Source organism: Dama dama, chromosome 14 (genome assembly GCF_033118175.1).
Source record: "Dama dama isolate Ldn47 chromosome 14, ASM3311817v1, whole genome shotgun sequence".
Classification (NCBI taxonomy): domain Eukaryota; kingdom Metazoa; phylum Chordata; class Mammalia; order Artiodactyla; family Cervidae; genus Dama; species Dama dama.
The window spans coordinates 46,333,858-46,350,406 of NC_083694.1; the positions used below are offsets into that span (position 1 = coordinate 46,333,858).

At 52.6% G+C, this 16,549-nt stretch overlaps 1 protein-coding gene across 1 annotated transcript; it reads right to left on the bottom strand.

Annotated features, from left to right (window-relative positions):
- Positions 1 to 156: 156 nt before the first annotated feature.
- Positions 157 to 16,055, bottom strand: CCDC27 (coiled-coil domain containing 27). Its single transcript, XM_061159781.1, has 13 exons — positions 15,870 to 16,055; positions 15,191 to 15,323; positions 13,924 to 14,034; positions 13,237 to 13,394; positions 8,642 to 8,794; positions 7,882 to 7,974; positions 7,450 to 7,608; positions 7,179 to 7,386; positions 6,833 to 6,963; positions 3,721 to 3,798; positions 3,270 to 3,482; positions 1,894 to 1,998; positions 157 to 355 (listed from the first exon to the last, which is right to left on the bottom strand). Exons 1-13 carry the CDS (start codon positions 16,053 to 16,055, stop codon positions 212 to 214), a joined length of 1,872 nt encoding a protein of 623 aa, XP_061015764.1. The 3' UTR covers positions 157 to 211.
- Positions 16,056 to 16,549: the final 494 nt, after the last annotated feature.

Here is a 16,549-nt window from a genome sequence, read left to right on the forward strand (position 1 = left end):
GTGAGCTGTGGAGTGGGAAGGGGTGTTCATGTAACCCAAGCTCCCTTCTGTGTCCTAGTGAAGGAGAAGGTGAGACCACGGCCAGCAGCAAGTGTAATTCTGAATCAGAGGGCCAGGGTGGGGCCACAGGTGGGGGAGGGGGTGATGGAGGGAAAGGGGGCGCCCAGGGTGCACCCAGGCTGGGCCCTGGCCTCTGCTGTGCTGGCTGCACCTAGGGTCTGAGCTGGGCCTCCTTGGAGCTTATCTTCTTGGACTTGTTGGGTGAGGATAAGATCTCCATCTGCTGCAGGGGGGGCACCTTGACCCCCTTCTGTTTCAGCTGGTTGTAGTAGTCTATTCTGTCTGAGATGATCCTCTAGAAAAGACACCCAGCAGTGTCCACACAGGCCTTGCCAGCTCCTGGGACACTACCCTGTTCTCCCCGAAAAGGGCCTGCTGCCACAGTGCTGTGCTGGTGAATATTTACAACCTTTCCAGGAGGGGGAAAAAAGCTCTGGTTTGTAGCATTTGCCAGTTTCTGTGCTGAAACTACTCCCACCAAGGCTGATCCAGCTACAGGGTGAAGCCAGAGAACTCAGAGCTGGGTAGAGATGCCCACCATCCCGGCCAGTTCACTCCTGGAGCCTGAGCCAGATCCACTTCTTCATCCTCTGGGAATTACCAGGAGCCTAGACTCCCAGAGACATCAGAGGCTGTCAAGTCTGACCCTCAGGGCAAAGTCTCTTCTACCCTCTGTGCAGGAAAGCTGCCCTGCACCCTCCTTAGCCTCCTTCTTTCTCTCTGGCCTTTTGCTGGTTTGTGCGGGGTGGGGAGGGGCAGGTGTTGGCAAGGGAAGGAGTTCTTCCCTGGCTACTGGTGGGTGGTGATGACTCCTCCTATCCCCCTCCCTCCCTCCCTTCCTCATAATCCTCTCCCTCACTCTCTTTCTGCCACCCCCATCATCCCCTGTCCCTCCCTCCCTCTCATAACCTCTCTCCTCCTTCCTACTCCCATCCCTCCCCTTCCTCTTTCTCCTTCCCACCCCCCACCTCCTTCCCTTGCCCCAAACAATAGTAGTCACAGAGACCTCTCCCCAGGTCTCCATGCAGGGGTCCCCCTCTGCCCTGAGGACTGGCCACCCTACAAGAGTGCTATTAACCAGGGGCCCACCCAGCCTCACAGAAGAAAGGAACCAGGCCCCAGGGACAAATGGGCCAGTGGCAGGTCACAGGTAGCTGCTGGGGTCAAGGGCCATGCTGTTGGAGGAGGCTTGGAAGGCAGGCGCCCTCTGCCTGGTACAGAGGGGGTGCTCTAGGGCTCAGCAAGTCAAGTGACCAGCCCACAGCTGTGAAGCCAAGGTCCCGGGGTGGTGACACTCCTGCCAGCCCCAAAGCCATATTATTTCTCCTAAACCTCCCTGCCCCTTTGAAACCTCTGCTTGTTGGTGAGGAGCTGGTGTGGGCTGAGGCCGGGGAGGGGGTCCATACCAGGCTCCCAGCTCAGCAGCGATTCCAGCTGAGGCCATGCTGAGATGCAAAGAAGCATCCTTGGGGGAGCTGGGCTGGGCAGAGCCTAGGGCTGGGCTCCCACTGCAGGAAAACCCAGGACCCAGCTGTTTGGCTCCCTCCCTACCACACCAGGTGGGTTTTCGGCAGCTGCTGATGGTTGTTGAACGCTGACAGCAGCTCCAGGATGTTGTTCCCTAACCCCTTAGGGAAATCTAGTCCCCTCTGCCTGATCAGAGAGAAAGGGCCATGCTGGGGTCACGGTGAAAGCAAGACACCACCAGGACAAGAATGGGGGCTCCTAACCTCCCATCCAGTCTTCTCCCCTCTGCTCCCAGCAGCAGATTCAGGAGCTCTGGCCTAGAGATGGGGCCCCAGGCACAAGGAGGCCTCTGAGCACCGTTTATACCTGCAAGCCTTCCAGGATGTCATTGTCAGAGATCTCAGTGGCCAAGTTCTTGATCCCTATGGTGTTGAAGGTGGCCTGGATGATCTTGTTCCTCAGTCTTTCAAGCTGTGAGCACAGAGGAGAAACAGCCAAGCTCGCCTTGAGCGGGGAGACAGTGTTCTCCACACCTGCCGCCTCTCTGAGATTCCAGGAGAGGTGGACCTGGCTTCAATTCTCCTGCTTCAGGAGCTGGAAACAGCATGCGAGTGGTCAACGTGGTCTCCTGCGAGCTGGAAGGGACCTGATCAAAACCCAGACCCAGGAGGCCTAACACCAAAACCCAAACAAACACGCTCTACTACACCACGTTTGTTTGCTTGTTTCTTAATTGAAAAAGCAAAACCTGCACATGGTCAAAACAAAACTCTGAATAACCCCCCAGGCCATCCTCCATCCCCCAGAGGAGCTTTAGCCACAGTCTCCCAATGACCCACAGCAGACAACCTGCAGACTTGGCCAGCCCTGTGATGGGCATTATACTCCCGGCCCATCCTCCTTCTCTAAGTGACCTAGAAGCACTCCATGCTGTGGACATCCGCACTAACCAGGCATTAGCCAGGAGTTAAGCAGCTTGAGCCACCGAGCCTGTCTAGTCTTTGGCGGCCATCGGCAGCCTCGTGCATAGCAGGAGGCTGGCCCCAGCAGGAGGGAGAACACAGCTGGTTAGAGCCAGCACTCTTGGTTGGCCAGTGGGGAAAATGTCATTTCAAAAGCCTACGCACTCAGGGCCTCTGCCTTTGCTGGTTTTAGATTCTAAAGCAAGTCAGCTCTTGAGTGATGGTTTCCTGCTGTACCTTTGCTCACATCTATCCGGGGCTCAGAGTGAGGACCCGAGACCTCACACCCCAGCACCGCCTCCACGCAGCTCTGGAACCTCAGATGGGCTGTTCGTTCTCTGTGCTGCAGGTGTCAGGACACCAGTGGTACCCACATCATGGCTTTGTTAACAGGGTTGAATGACTTAAATAAATGCTCAGAACAGCACCTGACCCACAGCAAATGTTCTCTAACTTATAAATAGACGGCATTATTACTACTACATCCCTCCCACCTCAGACCCTCCCTGGCTGGCCACCACATCCCTGGGTCTCTTTCACAGCACAACTCAAGGGGCTCCTCCATAAATGAAGCCCCTGCACTCAGCTCTTTCCGGCCACTACAGCTGACCAAGATGGCCACATCACACCCTCGCCCCCTCCTCCACCAGCATTTCTGGACACAGCAAGAGGGGAGCCCAGAGCACTTGGTGCACAGTCCCCAGGGTGGCGGTTCCCAGGGATGGCAGTGGTGGGCAAAGGCCCCAGTGCAGGCCCTTAGGAGGCAGGAGTCGGGCATACCCTGGCCTGTGCATATTCCAGGGCCTCGCGGGCCTGCTGCTCTGCGTGCTGGATCATCTCATTCTTGTTCTGCATCTCCTCCTGGAGCTGCTTCCACCTCTGCAGGTGGTTTTGGCTCTGATTCACCTGGTCCTGCAGCTGGTTGACCTTGGCCTCCAGCTCCAAGATGGTCTTTTCCCTCTTGGCCAGTTCACTCTCCAGCTCCGACACTTGCTGGGGGGGAGGGGAGCAGTAGGTCCATTTGCCCACCCCTCCTTCCCCCAGAGGCAGCCACCTTTCCCTGAGTTCCTCCAGCCAGCCTGGCTCTGGCTGTGGCCAGCTTCCCAGTGGGTGTCTGGGGCTCCGGATTTACTGAACAGGATACCATCTGAAATGAGGGGCCCCCACCCAGCTGCATCTCTCCCTGCCACCATCAGAACCTGTGGCTGCACCCCAGCCACCCCAAGGGCACCTGTCTGAGGAGGAGGTTGTTGTTCTCGATGAGGCCCATCATCTCCTGGTACTTCTTGTCTTCCCGGAGGTTGGAGAACTGCAAGGCAACAGGGGTTCGCTCAGGGGCTGGTGGGGGGAGATAGATGACTGCCTCCTTGAGTGTTCCTCCCTGAACCTCAATAAGATGAAGGGAAGCATTGGAATTTCTGATGAAGGGGGAAGGGAGGAGGGGAAGGTATCAAACACACTTCGGAAGCCGGGAGGCAAACCCAAGGAAGCAGACTCCCAAGCCAGCTGCGGGGAGAGCTGCAAACAAGCCCAGTTTACAGCTCAGAGTCCCTGGAAATCTCAGAAGTAGGGGATGGTGCCGGGCTCTTCTGGACGTGGAGGCCGACACGAGGAGGAACATCATATCAGAAATCAGGAGCCGCAGGCTCAGCCCTGACCAGGAGCTGCCGGGCATCTGCCCCCTTTTCCATCTGTCAGGAGACAGGAGCGGGGGTGGGGGAGGGGGGGAGAGGATCTCTGGCCTGGGAGATGCCAGGCCATGCGGTGGAGACCCCTGGTGACAGATGCAGGATGTGGGGCTGAACGTGGAGACTACAGCCTCTGCCCCACTTTGTCCTGAAACACCAGCAGCTGGACCTCTACACTTGGGCAAGGAATTCTCCCAGTTTCCCAGATTCCAGGAGAATCTGAGCAAGCCAAGGGGAAGGTGCCAACGGCAGGACCATTGAACTAAGTCTCCATTGATGTACCCAAGCACAGTTCTCTGCCGTGAAACCCAAAATGGTCACCCACAGTTTGAGAGACTCCAGGCAGCTCTGACCTTGGAGCAAAATTCTTGAAGGAGTAACAGAAACTGAAAACAGACTTACAAAAGGAGCTTATAGGAGATAGAAACAGCACAAGAAGTCAAATCCCTTTGGCATCTCCCATAACTATCACTTGAGTTGTTAAGGAGGTCAGAGACATATGGCCATTAAGAAATAAAACATGAAAAAAAAAAAAAAGAAATAAAACATGAGTGTGCTTCTAAATAAAAGAGAGTGGGGAAGGAACATTCAGAGAACAAATGCAACATCTTAGAAACTAAATGAAACAAAGTTAAAACTCAAGAGGAGGGCTTACCTGCTGGCTCAGTGGCAAAGAATCTGCCTACATGCAGGAGACATGGGTTCAATCCTTGCTCTAGGAAGATCCCACATGCTGGGGAATAATTAAGCCTGCACACCACAACTATTGAGCCTGTGCTCTGGAGCTTGGGAGCTGCAACTACTGAAACTCATGTTTCAGTAAACACTTTTATGAAACTCACGGGCCCTAGAGCCTGTGGCTCCACAACCACAATGAGAAACCTGCTCACTGCAGTTAGCGAGTAGCCCCTGCTTGCTGCAACTAGAGAAAGCCTGTATAGCAATGAAGACTCAGTGCAGCCAAAAATTAAACAAACAAATAAAATAAAATTATTTTTAAAAAAAACCTCAGGAAGAGGACTGCTGATAAAGGTAAGGAAATCTAAAAGTAGAACAAAATGACAAGACAGTGAAAGGAACAGACAGGAAGGAGAAAGAGCCCCAAAGAGGAGGTCTGCTGGCTGGCTGATGGGGTTGCCAGAAGGAGAGTTCAGAGAAAACAGAGACAGGGACTAAAAACTATGTAAACAGAGAACAGTTTCAGAACAGAAGGATACAAGTTTCTAGCTGGCTACTGAGTGCCCAGGACAAATGAGAACAGACCCTTAATAAGGTCCACCTATGGCAGCTTCCCTGGTGGTTCAGATGGTAAAGAATCTGTCTGCAATGCAGGAGACCTGAATTTCATCCCTGGGTCTGGAAGATTCCCTGAATGAAGGGAATGGCAACCCAGTACTTTTGCCTGGAGAAGAATTCTATGGACAGAGGAGGCTGGCGGGCTTCATTCCATGGGGTCGCAAACAGTTGGGCACAACTGAGTGACTAATACTTTCATGGAAGCTTCTGAACATGAGGGATAAACATGGGATCTTGCAACTTCGCAGAGAGGAACCAACCACCACCAAGAACTATGTCATAAGAAAGCTCAAGAATCAGGCTGAGTTTGTGCTTCCCTCTAGGAACCCTGGATGCTCAGAGACACGAAGTGATGCCTTCACACTGCCAAGGAAAAGCAGTTGCCAAACCGGAATTCTGTTCCAACCAACTTCTATTAATGTGTAAGGACATTTGCAGAATATGGTATTTCCCAAATTTTACCTCCATTCCTCTTTCTCAAAAAACTACTGAAGGATGTGCTCCAGTGAAAATGTGAGGGTAGACCAAGAAACAAAGATGTTGACGGCAGCAGCTTTAAAAAGTGGTTTATGGATCTTAATACTGTTTCACAAGATTTGTGTTTCTGTCATATATCACAGGCCCAATAACTGTCTCAGTGATATAAATGCTGTGTCCACTCACTAATGCTGTGAGGAAATAGTATTGAGAGCTGAGTTCCTGGGGGTGGGGAGGCAGGGGAGGAAAGAGGGAAGCATTAGATAATGCCAAGATGGAGAAATATCTAGAATGTCTTATAAGCATGCCGTCTAGAAACATGGAGAGCCAGTTGTCAAGAATTAGCTAGAAGAGTTGAAAGCATTTGTCTTGGGGAATGGGCAAATGAGAAAGAAAAGGGTTGGACTCCTGTTTTACATAATAAGCTTGTGGAATTGCTTGGTTCCTTAAACTCTGTAGCTTTGTGTATGGAAAACTTGGATAAAAATGAAAACTAAAAGTGCTTCAGGGAATTCCCTGGCCAACCAGTAGTTAGGACTCGCTGCCCAGGATGCCAGTTCAATCTCTGATCGGGAAGCCTAAGAACTCACAGGACACTCAGCATGACCAAAAATAAAATAATAAAAGTACTTCACAAGGACTTAAGGTCGTAGTGTTCTCAGTCCTGGGACCATGGACTGGGAGATGCTTGAGAAATGGCCAGAAGCCTAGTGGTCCAGGAGACAGAGATGACCACTGGGGCCAGAGGGCAGCCCAGCATAGAGCATGATGTGCTGTGAAGCCCAGGCCCACCACTCTCAGCTCCTGAGTCCAGCGTCTCTGTCAGGGGGTGGGGGCGGGGATGGATGGCATGTGTCCCCGCATGACAGAGGACGCCGTCACCTTGTCAGACATGGCCTGCAGCTGTTTCTTCCGCTCTCGCAGCTCCTTCTGCAGCATCTCATTCTCCGTGTTGATTTTCAGCAATTGCGACTCTTGGAATTCCACCTGTCGCTGTAAAGACTTGATGGCTCCTGCATGAGGCAAGAGCAAGAAGGGAGGAGGGGGCCAGTCACTGTACCATCCCTAGGGCTCCACAGAGCTCCAAGCTGAGGAGTGGCTGCCTGCTCCCATCCCAGGGGTCCAGTGCTGCCCCCGCATGGTCCCAGCCAAGAGGGACCCAGGGCAAAGTGGGTGGTCCCGGGCATCCTCGCTGCGGGTCCCACCTCGGCCTCCTCTAGCACCCCACCTGTTGCCAGGGAGTATCTGGTCCTGGTGATCTCAAGCTGGAACTGGAACTCCTGGATCACCTGCTCGTACTCCTCCAGCTGGGCCATCAGCTCCTCCTCAAAGGTGTCGTCCACGAATCCGCCCCGCCTCCTGGCCATGGCCTCCTCCTCCTGCAGCTCCTTCTCCTCATCCAGCTCCATCACCTCCTCCTTGTCCTCTTCCTCCACCTCCCCGGCCCCGGGCCCGGCCCTGTCCTCGTCCTCATCCTCCTGCGCGGTTACCACGGCCACTGCCTCCTCCTCGCTTCTGTTCTCCTGTAGAGTTTCCCTCCTGCTGGCTCTAGCCCTCGCCCCCTTGTCCGCTGCCCTCTTGGCCTGCCCTTCCGGATGCTCTTCCTCCTCGTAGTCGCCTCCTTCCAGCTCCTTGCCTCTGTCGCACTCTTCCTGCAGCTGGGGGAGGGGAGGGGAGGGGATGCTGGACAGGGCTGCAGACAGCCCGGGGAGGGAGGCTTGAACCTTCATGGGGGCATTGGGAGGACGGTGCTGCAGGGCCATTGGCCAGCTCCTCTCGGGTTACATCTCCAGGATCCGCCCCACCACCCCTCCCCTGATGTGGCTGAGGGCTCAGCCTGGGTGAGGGCCAACAGGTTAGGACAGCAGGTGGGACGCTGTGGCCTGGGCATCTCCCAGGCAGCCTGGGGACCAGCCCCGGCCAGCCCACACCTGCCGCCAGTGCTCCGCGTCCTCCTCATCTCGGAAGGTTCTGAGGGTGCTCTGTCTCCCCTGCAGCTTTGGCACAAACTCTGACGGCCACTCCTGAGAGATGCCCACAGCAGCCTCAGGGTTTCAACCTGGGCTTTCGGCTCCCCCAGGGCCCATGTCGCTGAGACCTGTCCTCCCTGAAGGGGGCCCACCATTCCCCCAGTGGGGTTGCCCTGTCGGCGGGCAGGGGGCCATACCGTGTAGCTGACAGCCCTGGGGGTAGCCCTGGTGAGCGGCCCAGCAGTAACAAGCATACTATTTTGGAAGAGTCCAGGGGGGCCAACCTCAAACACTCCCACAGGTCACTGCCCCCCACTGCCTGCTCGCTGACAGCCCCTGGGAGGCTGGGGAACGGGGGACACAGGACCATGCTTCCAGGCTCTCCAGACTCCTGCTGCCTCCCTGCCCACCAGTCCCCCACCATCGGTGTCTGGGTAGCTTTCTCTGGAGGCGTCCAGAGGATCCAGCAGGGGTCTGAAGCCCCTACCCCCACTTCAAGTGTGGACCCAGCGTAAATGCAGGCTGTATCCTCAGATGCGAAAGAAACCAGGTCTCAGATCAGGTGACGGCCCCCGGGTCCCCACCCTACCCTGCCTCCTCCAGTGCCCACCCTACACCTAGGGTGGAGGGGATCAGCATGCCATGCCCACGTTACAGGCAAAGCCCTGTCCCAGAGCCAGAGCAGGCCAGGCTAGTCCACGGACCGCCTGCCGCTGCTCACCTGCAAGACATGGCTGGGCACGGCCTCCAGGCTCTTGCTCTTCAGGAGGCATTTCAGCTGCTTCCTCAGGGCCTCCCTCTCCTCCTGGAGAGCCAGGATCTCTTCCTGTCTCTTCTGAACCTGCGCTTCCATCTCCAAGAGGCGTTGGACTTCCTCCCCCAGTGCCAACAGGCTCTGGTTCTGAGGAGAAATGGGGTAGCCCGGGGGACCACTTAGCCACTCAGACGCCCCTGCCAACACCCTTCCCTGGCCCCCTAGAGCAGCAGCTCTGGGCCCAGGAGGACCCCGCGACCCCAGCCCAAGGTGAGGGGCTTCTCACCTGCAGCCCCCTCCTGCTTAAGGGCCATCCTTGCCCGGGATCTCCTGGCAGCCTCCCCTCCAGGCCCTGGGCCCAGTCAGCCCTCAGGTGTGATCAAGGACACGTAAACAGCACCACCCTCCAAAAACCACTTCCAAGGGGCTTGTCTGGGCTGGGTCTACTGCCCCTCAGAGTCTCAAAGCCCTCAATCATTCCAACTTGAAGACCAAATAAAGGTGATTTTGGACAGTCACTGAGAGAATTTGTCATCATCAGAGCTGAACAACTGACAGAAATGCAAAGGGGATTCTTCAGGCAAGAGGGAGATGGTCCCAGATAGAGTCTGAGGAAAAGATAACTAGGAGGTTGTCCAGATATTTAAGAGTTAAATGATAGGGTTTCATGGAGCCCACGAGTCAAAGAAGAAGCCACACAAGTAATTATGAGGTATTTTAGACAGAACAATAACAAATACTTGGACATGGCATGACATGGGGCGTAGCAAAAACTGTGATTAAGGGCAAATTTATAGGCTTCGAATGCAATAATTAGGGGAAGCAATGGAATATCAATGATCTAAGTATCTATCTCAAGCATTCAGAAAAAAGAACTGGAAACTTCACTTAAAGAACATAGCAAAAAGGGAATTTTTAAAAATCAAGGCAAGAATGTGTGACATAGGGACTTCCCTGGTGGTCCAATGGCTAAGACTCTGTGCTCCCAATACAGGGGGCCCAGGTTCCATTCCTCATTAGGGAGCTAGATCCCCTGTGCCACAAATAAGACCAGGTGCAGACAAATAAATTAAAAAAAAAAATTTTTTTTAATGAATGAATGACATAGGAAAACAGAGAAAGGAGGGAGGAGAGGAGGATGGAGCAAATTGGCAACATTTTAACATTTGGAGAATCTGGAGGGTATATGGGAATTGCTTACACTATTAAGTTAAAATAGTCATAGAGGGACTGCCCCAGTGGTCCAGTGGTTAAGAATCTGCCTTGCAATGCAGAGGACATCTGTTCAATCCCTGGTTGGGGAACCAAGCTGGTTTAAAACTTAACATTCAAAAAATTAAGATCACAGCATCTTGTCCCATCACTTTACAGCAAATAGAAGGGGAAAAAGTGGGAGCAGTGACAGATTTTATTTTCTTAGGCTCCCAAATCACTGCGGACAGTGACTGCAGCCAAGAAACTTGGTCCTTAGAAGCAAAGCTGTGACAAACCTAGACAGCGTATTCAAAAGCAAAGACATCACTTTGCCAACAAAGGTCTGTATAGTCAAAGCTATGATTTTTTTTCCAGTAGTCGTGTATGGATGTAAGACCATAAAGAAGGCTGAGCACCAAAGAATTGATATTTTCGAAATATGGTGCTGGAGAAGACTCTTGAGAGTCTTCTCTTGGACAGCATGGAGGTCAAACCAGTCAATCCTAAAGGAAATTGACCCTGAATATTCATTGAAAGGACTGATGTTGAAAGCCCAATACTTTGGCCACCTGATGTAAAGAGCAAACTCATTAGAAAAGACCCTGATGCTGGGAAAGATTGAGGGCAGGAGGAGAAGAGGGTGACAGAGGATGAGATGGTTAGATAGCATCACGAACTCAATGGACATGAACTTGAGCAAACTCTGGGAAATAGTGAAGAACAGAGGAGACTGGTGTGCTGCAGTCCACAGGATCATGAAGAGTCAGACACGATTTAGTGACTGAACAATAACAACAAATGTGTCCAGAGCAGACGCAGGTCCTGGAAGGCGATGCTGGTTTCCAGTGGGGATGCTAACTTTGCAACAGCACATACTTGCTGCTGCAAGTGATGCTGCCTACGACAGGGCCAACGAAGACAGAGGTGAAAGAAAGAAGACCCTGAAGACATGGTGTGAGCCCCTGGAGACAGCCCAGCCTGCAGTCCTTCCCCGGGAATTCCCTTTCTTGACAAAACTGCAGAGAGCATCCTTTTACATATGTCTATGTTCAGTTCAGTTCAGTTCAGTTCAGTTCTTCCGTTGTGCCTGACTCTTCCCGATCCCATGGACTACAGCACACCAGGCCTCCCTATCCATCACCAACTCCCGTATTTTACTCAAACTCATATCCATTGAGTCGTTAGTGCCATCCAACCAACTCATCCTCTGTCATCCCCTTCTCCTCCTGCCTTCAATCTTTCCCAGCATTAGGGTCTTTTCAAATGAGTCAGTTCTTCGCATCAGGTGGCCAAAGTATTGCAGCTTCAGCATCAGTCCTTCCAATGAATATTCAGGACTGATTTCTTTTAGGATGGACTGGTTGGATCTCCCTGCAGTCCAAGGGGCTCTCAAGAGTCTTCTCTAACACCACACTTCAAAAGCATCAATTCGTCAACACTCAGCTTTCTTTATAGTCCAACTCTCACATCCATACATGACTACTGGAAAAACCATCACTTTGACTAGATGGACATTTGTTGGCAAAGTAATGTCTCTGCTTTTTAATAAGCTGTCTAGGTTGGCCATAACTTTTCTTCCAAGGAGCAAGTGTCTTTTAATTTCATGGTTTCAGTCACCACCTGCAGTGATTTTGGAACCACAAAAAATAAAGTCTCTCACTGTTTTCACTGTTTCCCCATCTATTTGCCATGAAGTGATGGGACCAGATGCCATGATCTTAGTTTTCTGAATGTTGAGCTTTAAGCCAACTTTTTCAGTCTTCTCTTTCACTTTCATCAAGAGTATCTTTAGTTCTTCGCTTTCTGCCATAGGGTGATGTCATCTGCATATCTGAGGTTATTGATATTTTTCCTGGCAATCTTGATTCCAACTTGTGCTTCATCCAGCCTGGCATTTCCCATGACATACTCTGCATATACGTTAAATAAGCAGGGTGACAATATACAGCCTTGACGTACTCCTTTCCCTATTTGGAACTAGTCTGTTGTTCCATGTCCATTTCTAACTGTTGCTTCCTGACCTGCATACAGATTTCTCAAGAGACAGGTGAGGTCATCTGATATTCTCATCTCTTGTAGAATTTTCCACAGTTTTTTGGAGAAACGAATGGCAAACCACTTCAGTATTCTTGCCTTGAGAACCCCATGAACAGTATGACTGTGTAACTATATCTAATTATATCCTCAGGCTATTTTCCGAAAGTGGAATTGTTGGTCAAATGGTATCAATGCTCTTTAAGTTGTGAAATCTAAAAAATTAAAAAAATTTAAAAACCAAATTGTGAAATCTATCATAAAATTACAGGTACAGTTTTGGGAATAAAGATAAAATGAATACTCATGGACCCATATTATCAGGGCTCATGAGTCCCAACTGTGTGCTCATGACGAATCACCCAGCATCTTGTGTGACTTATTTCCACAGTTGTTAGTGCTTCATGAACTTAAAAAAATTTTTTTGAAAAAACCTGAAACTGACTCTAAGAGACTTTTTACGTTGATAATAAGACTGGTGGAGGGAAAAAGAGAGAAGACACAGATTAGCAATGTCAGAAACAAAAAATCAGTCTTCTTCAGAATCTTCTCCAGACACTGGAAGGATACTAAGAGAGTCTTGTGCACAGAGTGAGGCTCCTAGATTTGAAAACTGACATGAGTTGGACACCTTCTTAGAAAAACATAGCTTTCCAAACCTGGAACAAGCAGGAAAAGGAAATCTGAATATTTTTAAAAGGAATTAATTAAAAAAAAAAAAACAACCCTGTAAGAAATCACCAGGCACAGATGACTTCAATAATGAAATCTTCAGAATTTAATAAAGAAACAACAACAACCTTAGGTCAACTCTTCCAGAGAATCGACAAAGAAGGAACGCTTCTCAACTTTTGCTGTTGTTACTCGGCCAGAAGACTCTGACCTCAAAAGCAAACAATGGGGTGACAAGGCTGGTAAATTACGGGCCAGCCTCTCTCACAAACGAGGATGAAAAAGATGATATCATGATGAATGAACCCATAGGCAGATCTTTGCCCATCAAGCTGATTGTTATTACTGTGTTAAGGAATGCAGTCTCCCAAGTGGAATGACTGGGTTGAAAGCCTATGGATGCTGAAGGTCTTGACACATGGGGCAAAGCTGTGTAAGAGGGGGCAACATTCAGGCCAGCCTAAACTTCTCCCCATGAGGAAGAAGACAGAGAGGAACCTGGCCTGTAGAAGCCACAAGAGAGGGTCTGAAGGTCAGTTCAGACTGCATCTGGGACCAGAGACTAGAACAAGAGCCCCGAGGGCCAGGCATCCCCTCTGGCAGGACGAAGAGCCGGGACAAGAGGACCAGGATCTGTGCCCAGGCTCCGTGCCCGACCATACCTTCTCATGGATGACGGAGATGTACCAGGGTACCCGCTTCCTCGGGTAGCTCTGCCCCAGGTCGGGGCTGCTGGAGGTCGGGCTCAGCACCTGGGACTCGCTCTTCTTCCGCAGGTAGTTGAATTCACAGGCACTCTTGCTAAGGGGAAGGAGGCGGCCTGTCAACAGGGGAGGTGGGGGGTGGGGGGCGGTCAGACTCTTCCCGTGCTGAGCGACCCTGGATCTTCTGTAACGTCCCTCTTTTAAGACTCTGCCAGAAGCCCTTCCCTGCCTGGCTGGTCTCCTCTCCAGCTCCCAGTTCTCCCGCACTCATCCCCACCACCCCCAGCCCAGTGTGCACAAGCGGCATCCGAGCCCCCTTCAGGGTCACAGAGCTGGAGTCAGGACAAGATGCCGCCTGTGCACAGGGGGCACCTCTGAAGTGAGGCAGACTTCTGGGTGTGGATTTCATCTCTGGGTAAACAAAAGTGTGTGTCTGTAGGAACGGTGCATGGGTGTCCCTCTACTCAAGGACAGACACGTCCCAGGGCCCGTGTGAGGAACACGGGGCCAGGCAGCTGGTCCTGGGAAGGCAATTCCATGGGGCACCATAGGAATGGAGGGAACAGGGACCCTCAGAGCTGGGGTGCCAAGGAAAGAACCGCATGGGCCATGCACACCCCAGTGTCCCACACGGCCCGCCCTCACCGTCCACCTTCACGTCCAAGCCTTGTTGGCTGGAGAGCAGGTTCTCGGCCCCCTTCCAGGTCTCAGGGCTGACGCCTGTGTCTTCAGGCAGAGAGAGGGTCATGGCTGAACCTGCAGGATGACAAGTGGAGGACAGCTGAGTCCAAGTCTCCCCAAGACCACTGGCCAAGGACTTGTATTTCCTTTGAAACACTGGGTGGAGTTCAAGGTGCCTTTGCTTAGTGGATGCATGGGACTGGACTACGGGACCGAATGGAAACGTGGTTCTGTCCCCCTGGCCGCCTGGCATGTCCCCCCCAAAATGGACCAGGTGCAACTTAGTCACTGCAAATCAGTGCGCCTCTTCCCCAGAGGATGACCCCCGTTCCTCCTGTAAAACTGTCTCCTCCTCAAAATCTTGCAGAATGCCCTCACCCCAAGGGTCAGACCCGCGTCCTCTAAGCAGGCAAAAATCAGATGGTGGCGAGTGCCCTAGGAGCAGTATGTGGGCTCAGCCCTGCACCCAGGATGCTCTGTGGCCCCCCCCCCCACCCTCCCCAGACACCCCCACCCTCCTGGTCTTGGAGTGCTGACTACTCTCTGAGGCCCCGGCACTGAGAAAGGAAGGCTTAGAGCCTGCCGAGTAGGGTGAGCCCCCACTTTTGCCTGACTGCCACCTGAGATCCACAGAAAGGACCCCAGCCGCTGGTTGCAGGCACTCAGCCTTGTTGTCACCACCATGAGGATAATGTCATGTGTCAGGGAACAAAAGCAGCCCAGGACCTGGAGCGGGAGCCTGGGATGGCACCTGGCCTGATCAGTGCCACTGGGTGATGGCTGAGCACCTTAGCTGCCCTCTCAGAGCCTCTTGACTGAATCAGAGCACTGTGGGGTTAAACAAGAGGCTCCTAAGGCTCCTTACAGCGCTTGGCCCCTAATGACCCACCTTTGGACCTATGGACCTCATCACTGAAGCTTCCGTAGTCTTTACCTCCTCCTCCCGTGTCCCAACCCTATTGAATCTTGGTGATTGACAGCCAGAGAGAGCAAGCGGGCTGTGAGACCAATGATACAAATGTGCCCACTGGAAGGAAGAAGGACCTTCCCTCCTTCCCTTCCCCGAGGCACAACCCCAGCCTTAGCTGAGAGCCAGCTTCAGAAGCAGCAGCTGCGGCCACCACACAAGCCCCCTCCTCTGGCCACACCCGCAGGCTGTCCTGGACTCCAGCAGGTGGGCTAGATGGAGTGGGGGTGGGTGTGCACACAGGGCCCCATCGGACACACTCACCATAGTGGCTTATGGATGTGGACCTGGTGCTGAACTGCGGGCAGCCGGGACGCTTGAGGAACTTGCGCCGAAGCTCCTCCATTTCGGACATGAAGCCGCTGTCCTGGGGGCTGGCGTCCTGGTTGAAGTCTCTCTGGGGAGCGGGGAGAATGAGACCAGCAGGAAAGGAGGGGCCCAGGAAGCCCTCCACCCCATCCACCAGTGGAGCTCCAGGGCCTGGCTCTGTGTGCCAACCACGCAGGCTGTCTCCTCCCCGAAAGCTGGCCACTCGATGAGGGCCGTGGGAGCCCTGCTTTGGAAGTTGCAGTCAGCTGAGCCTAGAGCTGCTGTCCACTTAGAGGGCCCCTGGGGAGTGGGGCTGGCTCCCCAGTCTCCCCCCGCCCCCCACCACACAAAGCACCCACATGAAACTTGCTGCCTGCACATTCTCTTCCTTATTTTCTCTTCCCCCTTTCCCTCCTTCTCAAAAATGCCCCTAAGGAAGGCTCAACGCAGACACAGCATCTTCTCTCCCAGGCCCCATCCACCCCCAGAATCTCTCCATCACAACCCACCACCCGAGCTGATTCAGGATGCCCCATCGGCCCTCCACCCTCAAGGCCTTTGATCCAGCGGAGAAGCACATCATCTCCAGATGACTGTGTGTGGCAGGGCCGTCCCTGCTTTCAAGACCCCGTACCAGCTTCTTGTAGTAGTGGCAGATGGCCTGAGCCGACTTGCTGTGGGAGCGCTGCTGTTGGCTGAATTTCCATTCTGGGGCCTGTTCGTCCCGGCTGGCCACCTTCCGGAGGACAATCAGGCCCTTTTCTATCAAGTTGGGCACCAGACTTTTCTTCTTGGGCTCGCTAGCTCTGATGGGTAACATCAGGAGTGTGGAGTCAAGGACCAAGTTTGGTCACCTGCAGGATGACTCGGATCAATCCTGTGGGATTCAGGTCTGGAGCTGGGTGCTGAGGGGGTCGCAGCCCCAAGAGTGGACATGCAGGTCCAAACACAGGTGGGGAGAAGACCAGCTTCCCAAGCTCCACGTCCTAAGGGGTCCTGGGAGCAGTGTATGGCATCACAGATGTCTCCATAGAGACAGGGCCTGTCATCTGTCTTAATTTTCTGCTGGGAAGGGGAAGAAGAAGCTGCTTCCACTACAATATCAGGATGTTACAAGCACTGGAAAGTGCCCTGACTCACTAGCCACCCATTCTCCTATTTCCTTTTTTTTCACCATCTTTAGTATTTCCCCTTGTTTAAAAATCTGACACCGCATCAATGGCTCTGATGTGAAAATTTAACTTTTTTGGTTAAAATCCACACTTTAGACATATTATTTTTTAGTTTAGTTTTTTTTTTTTTTTTTTTCTTTTG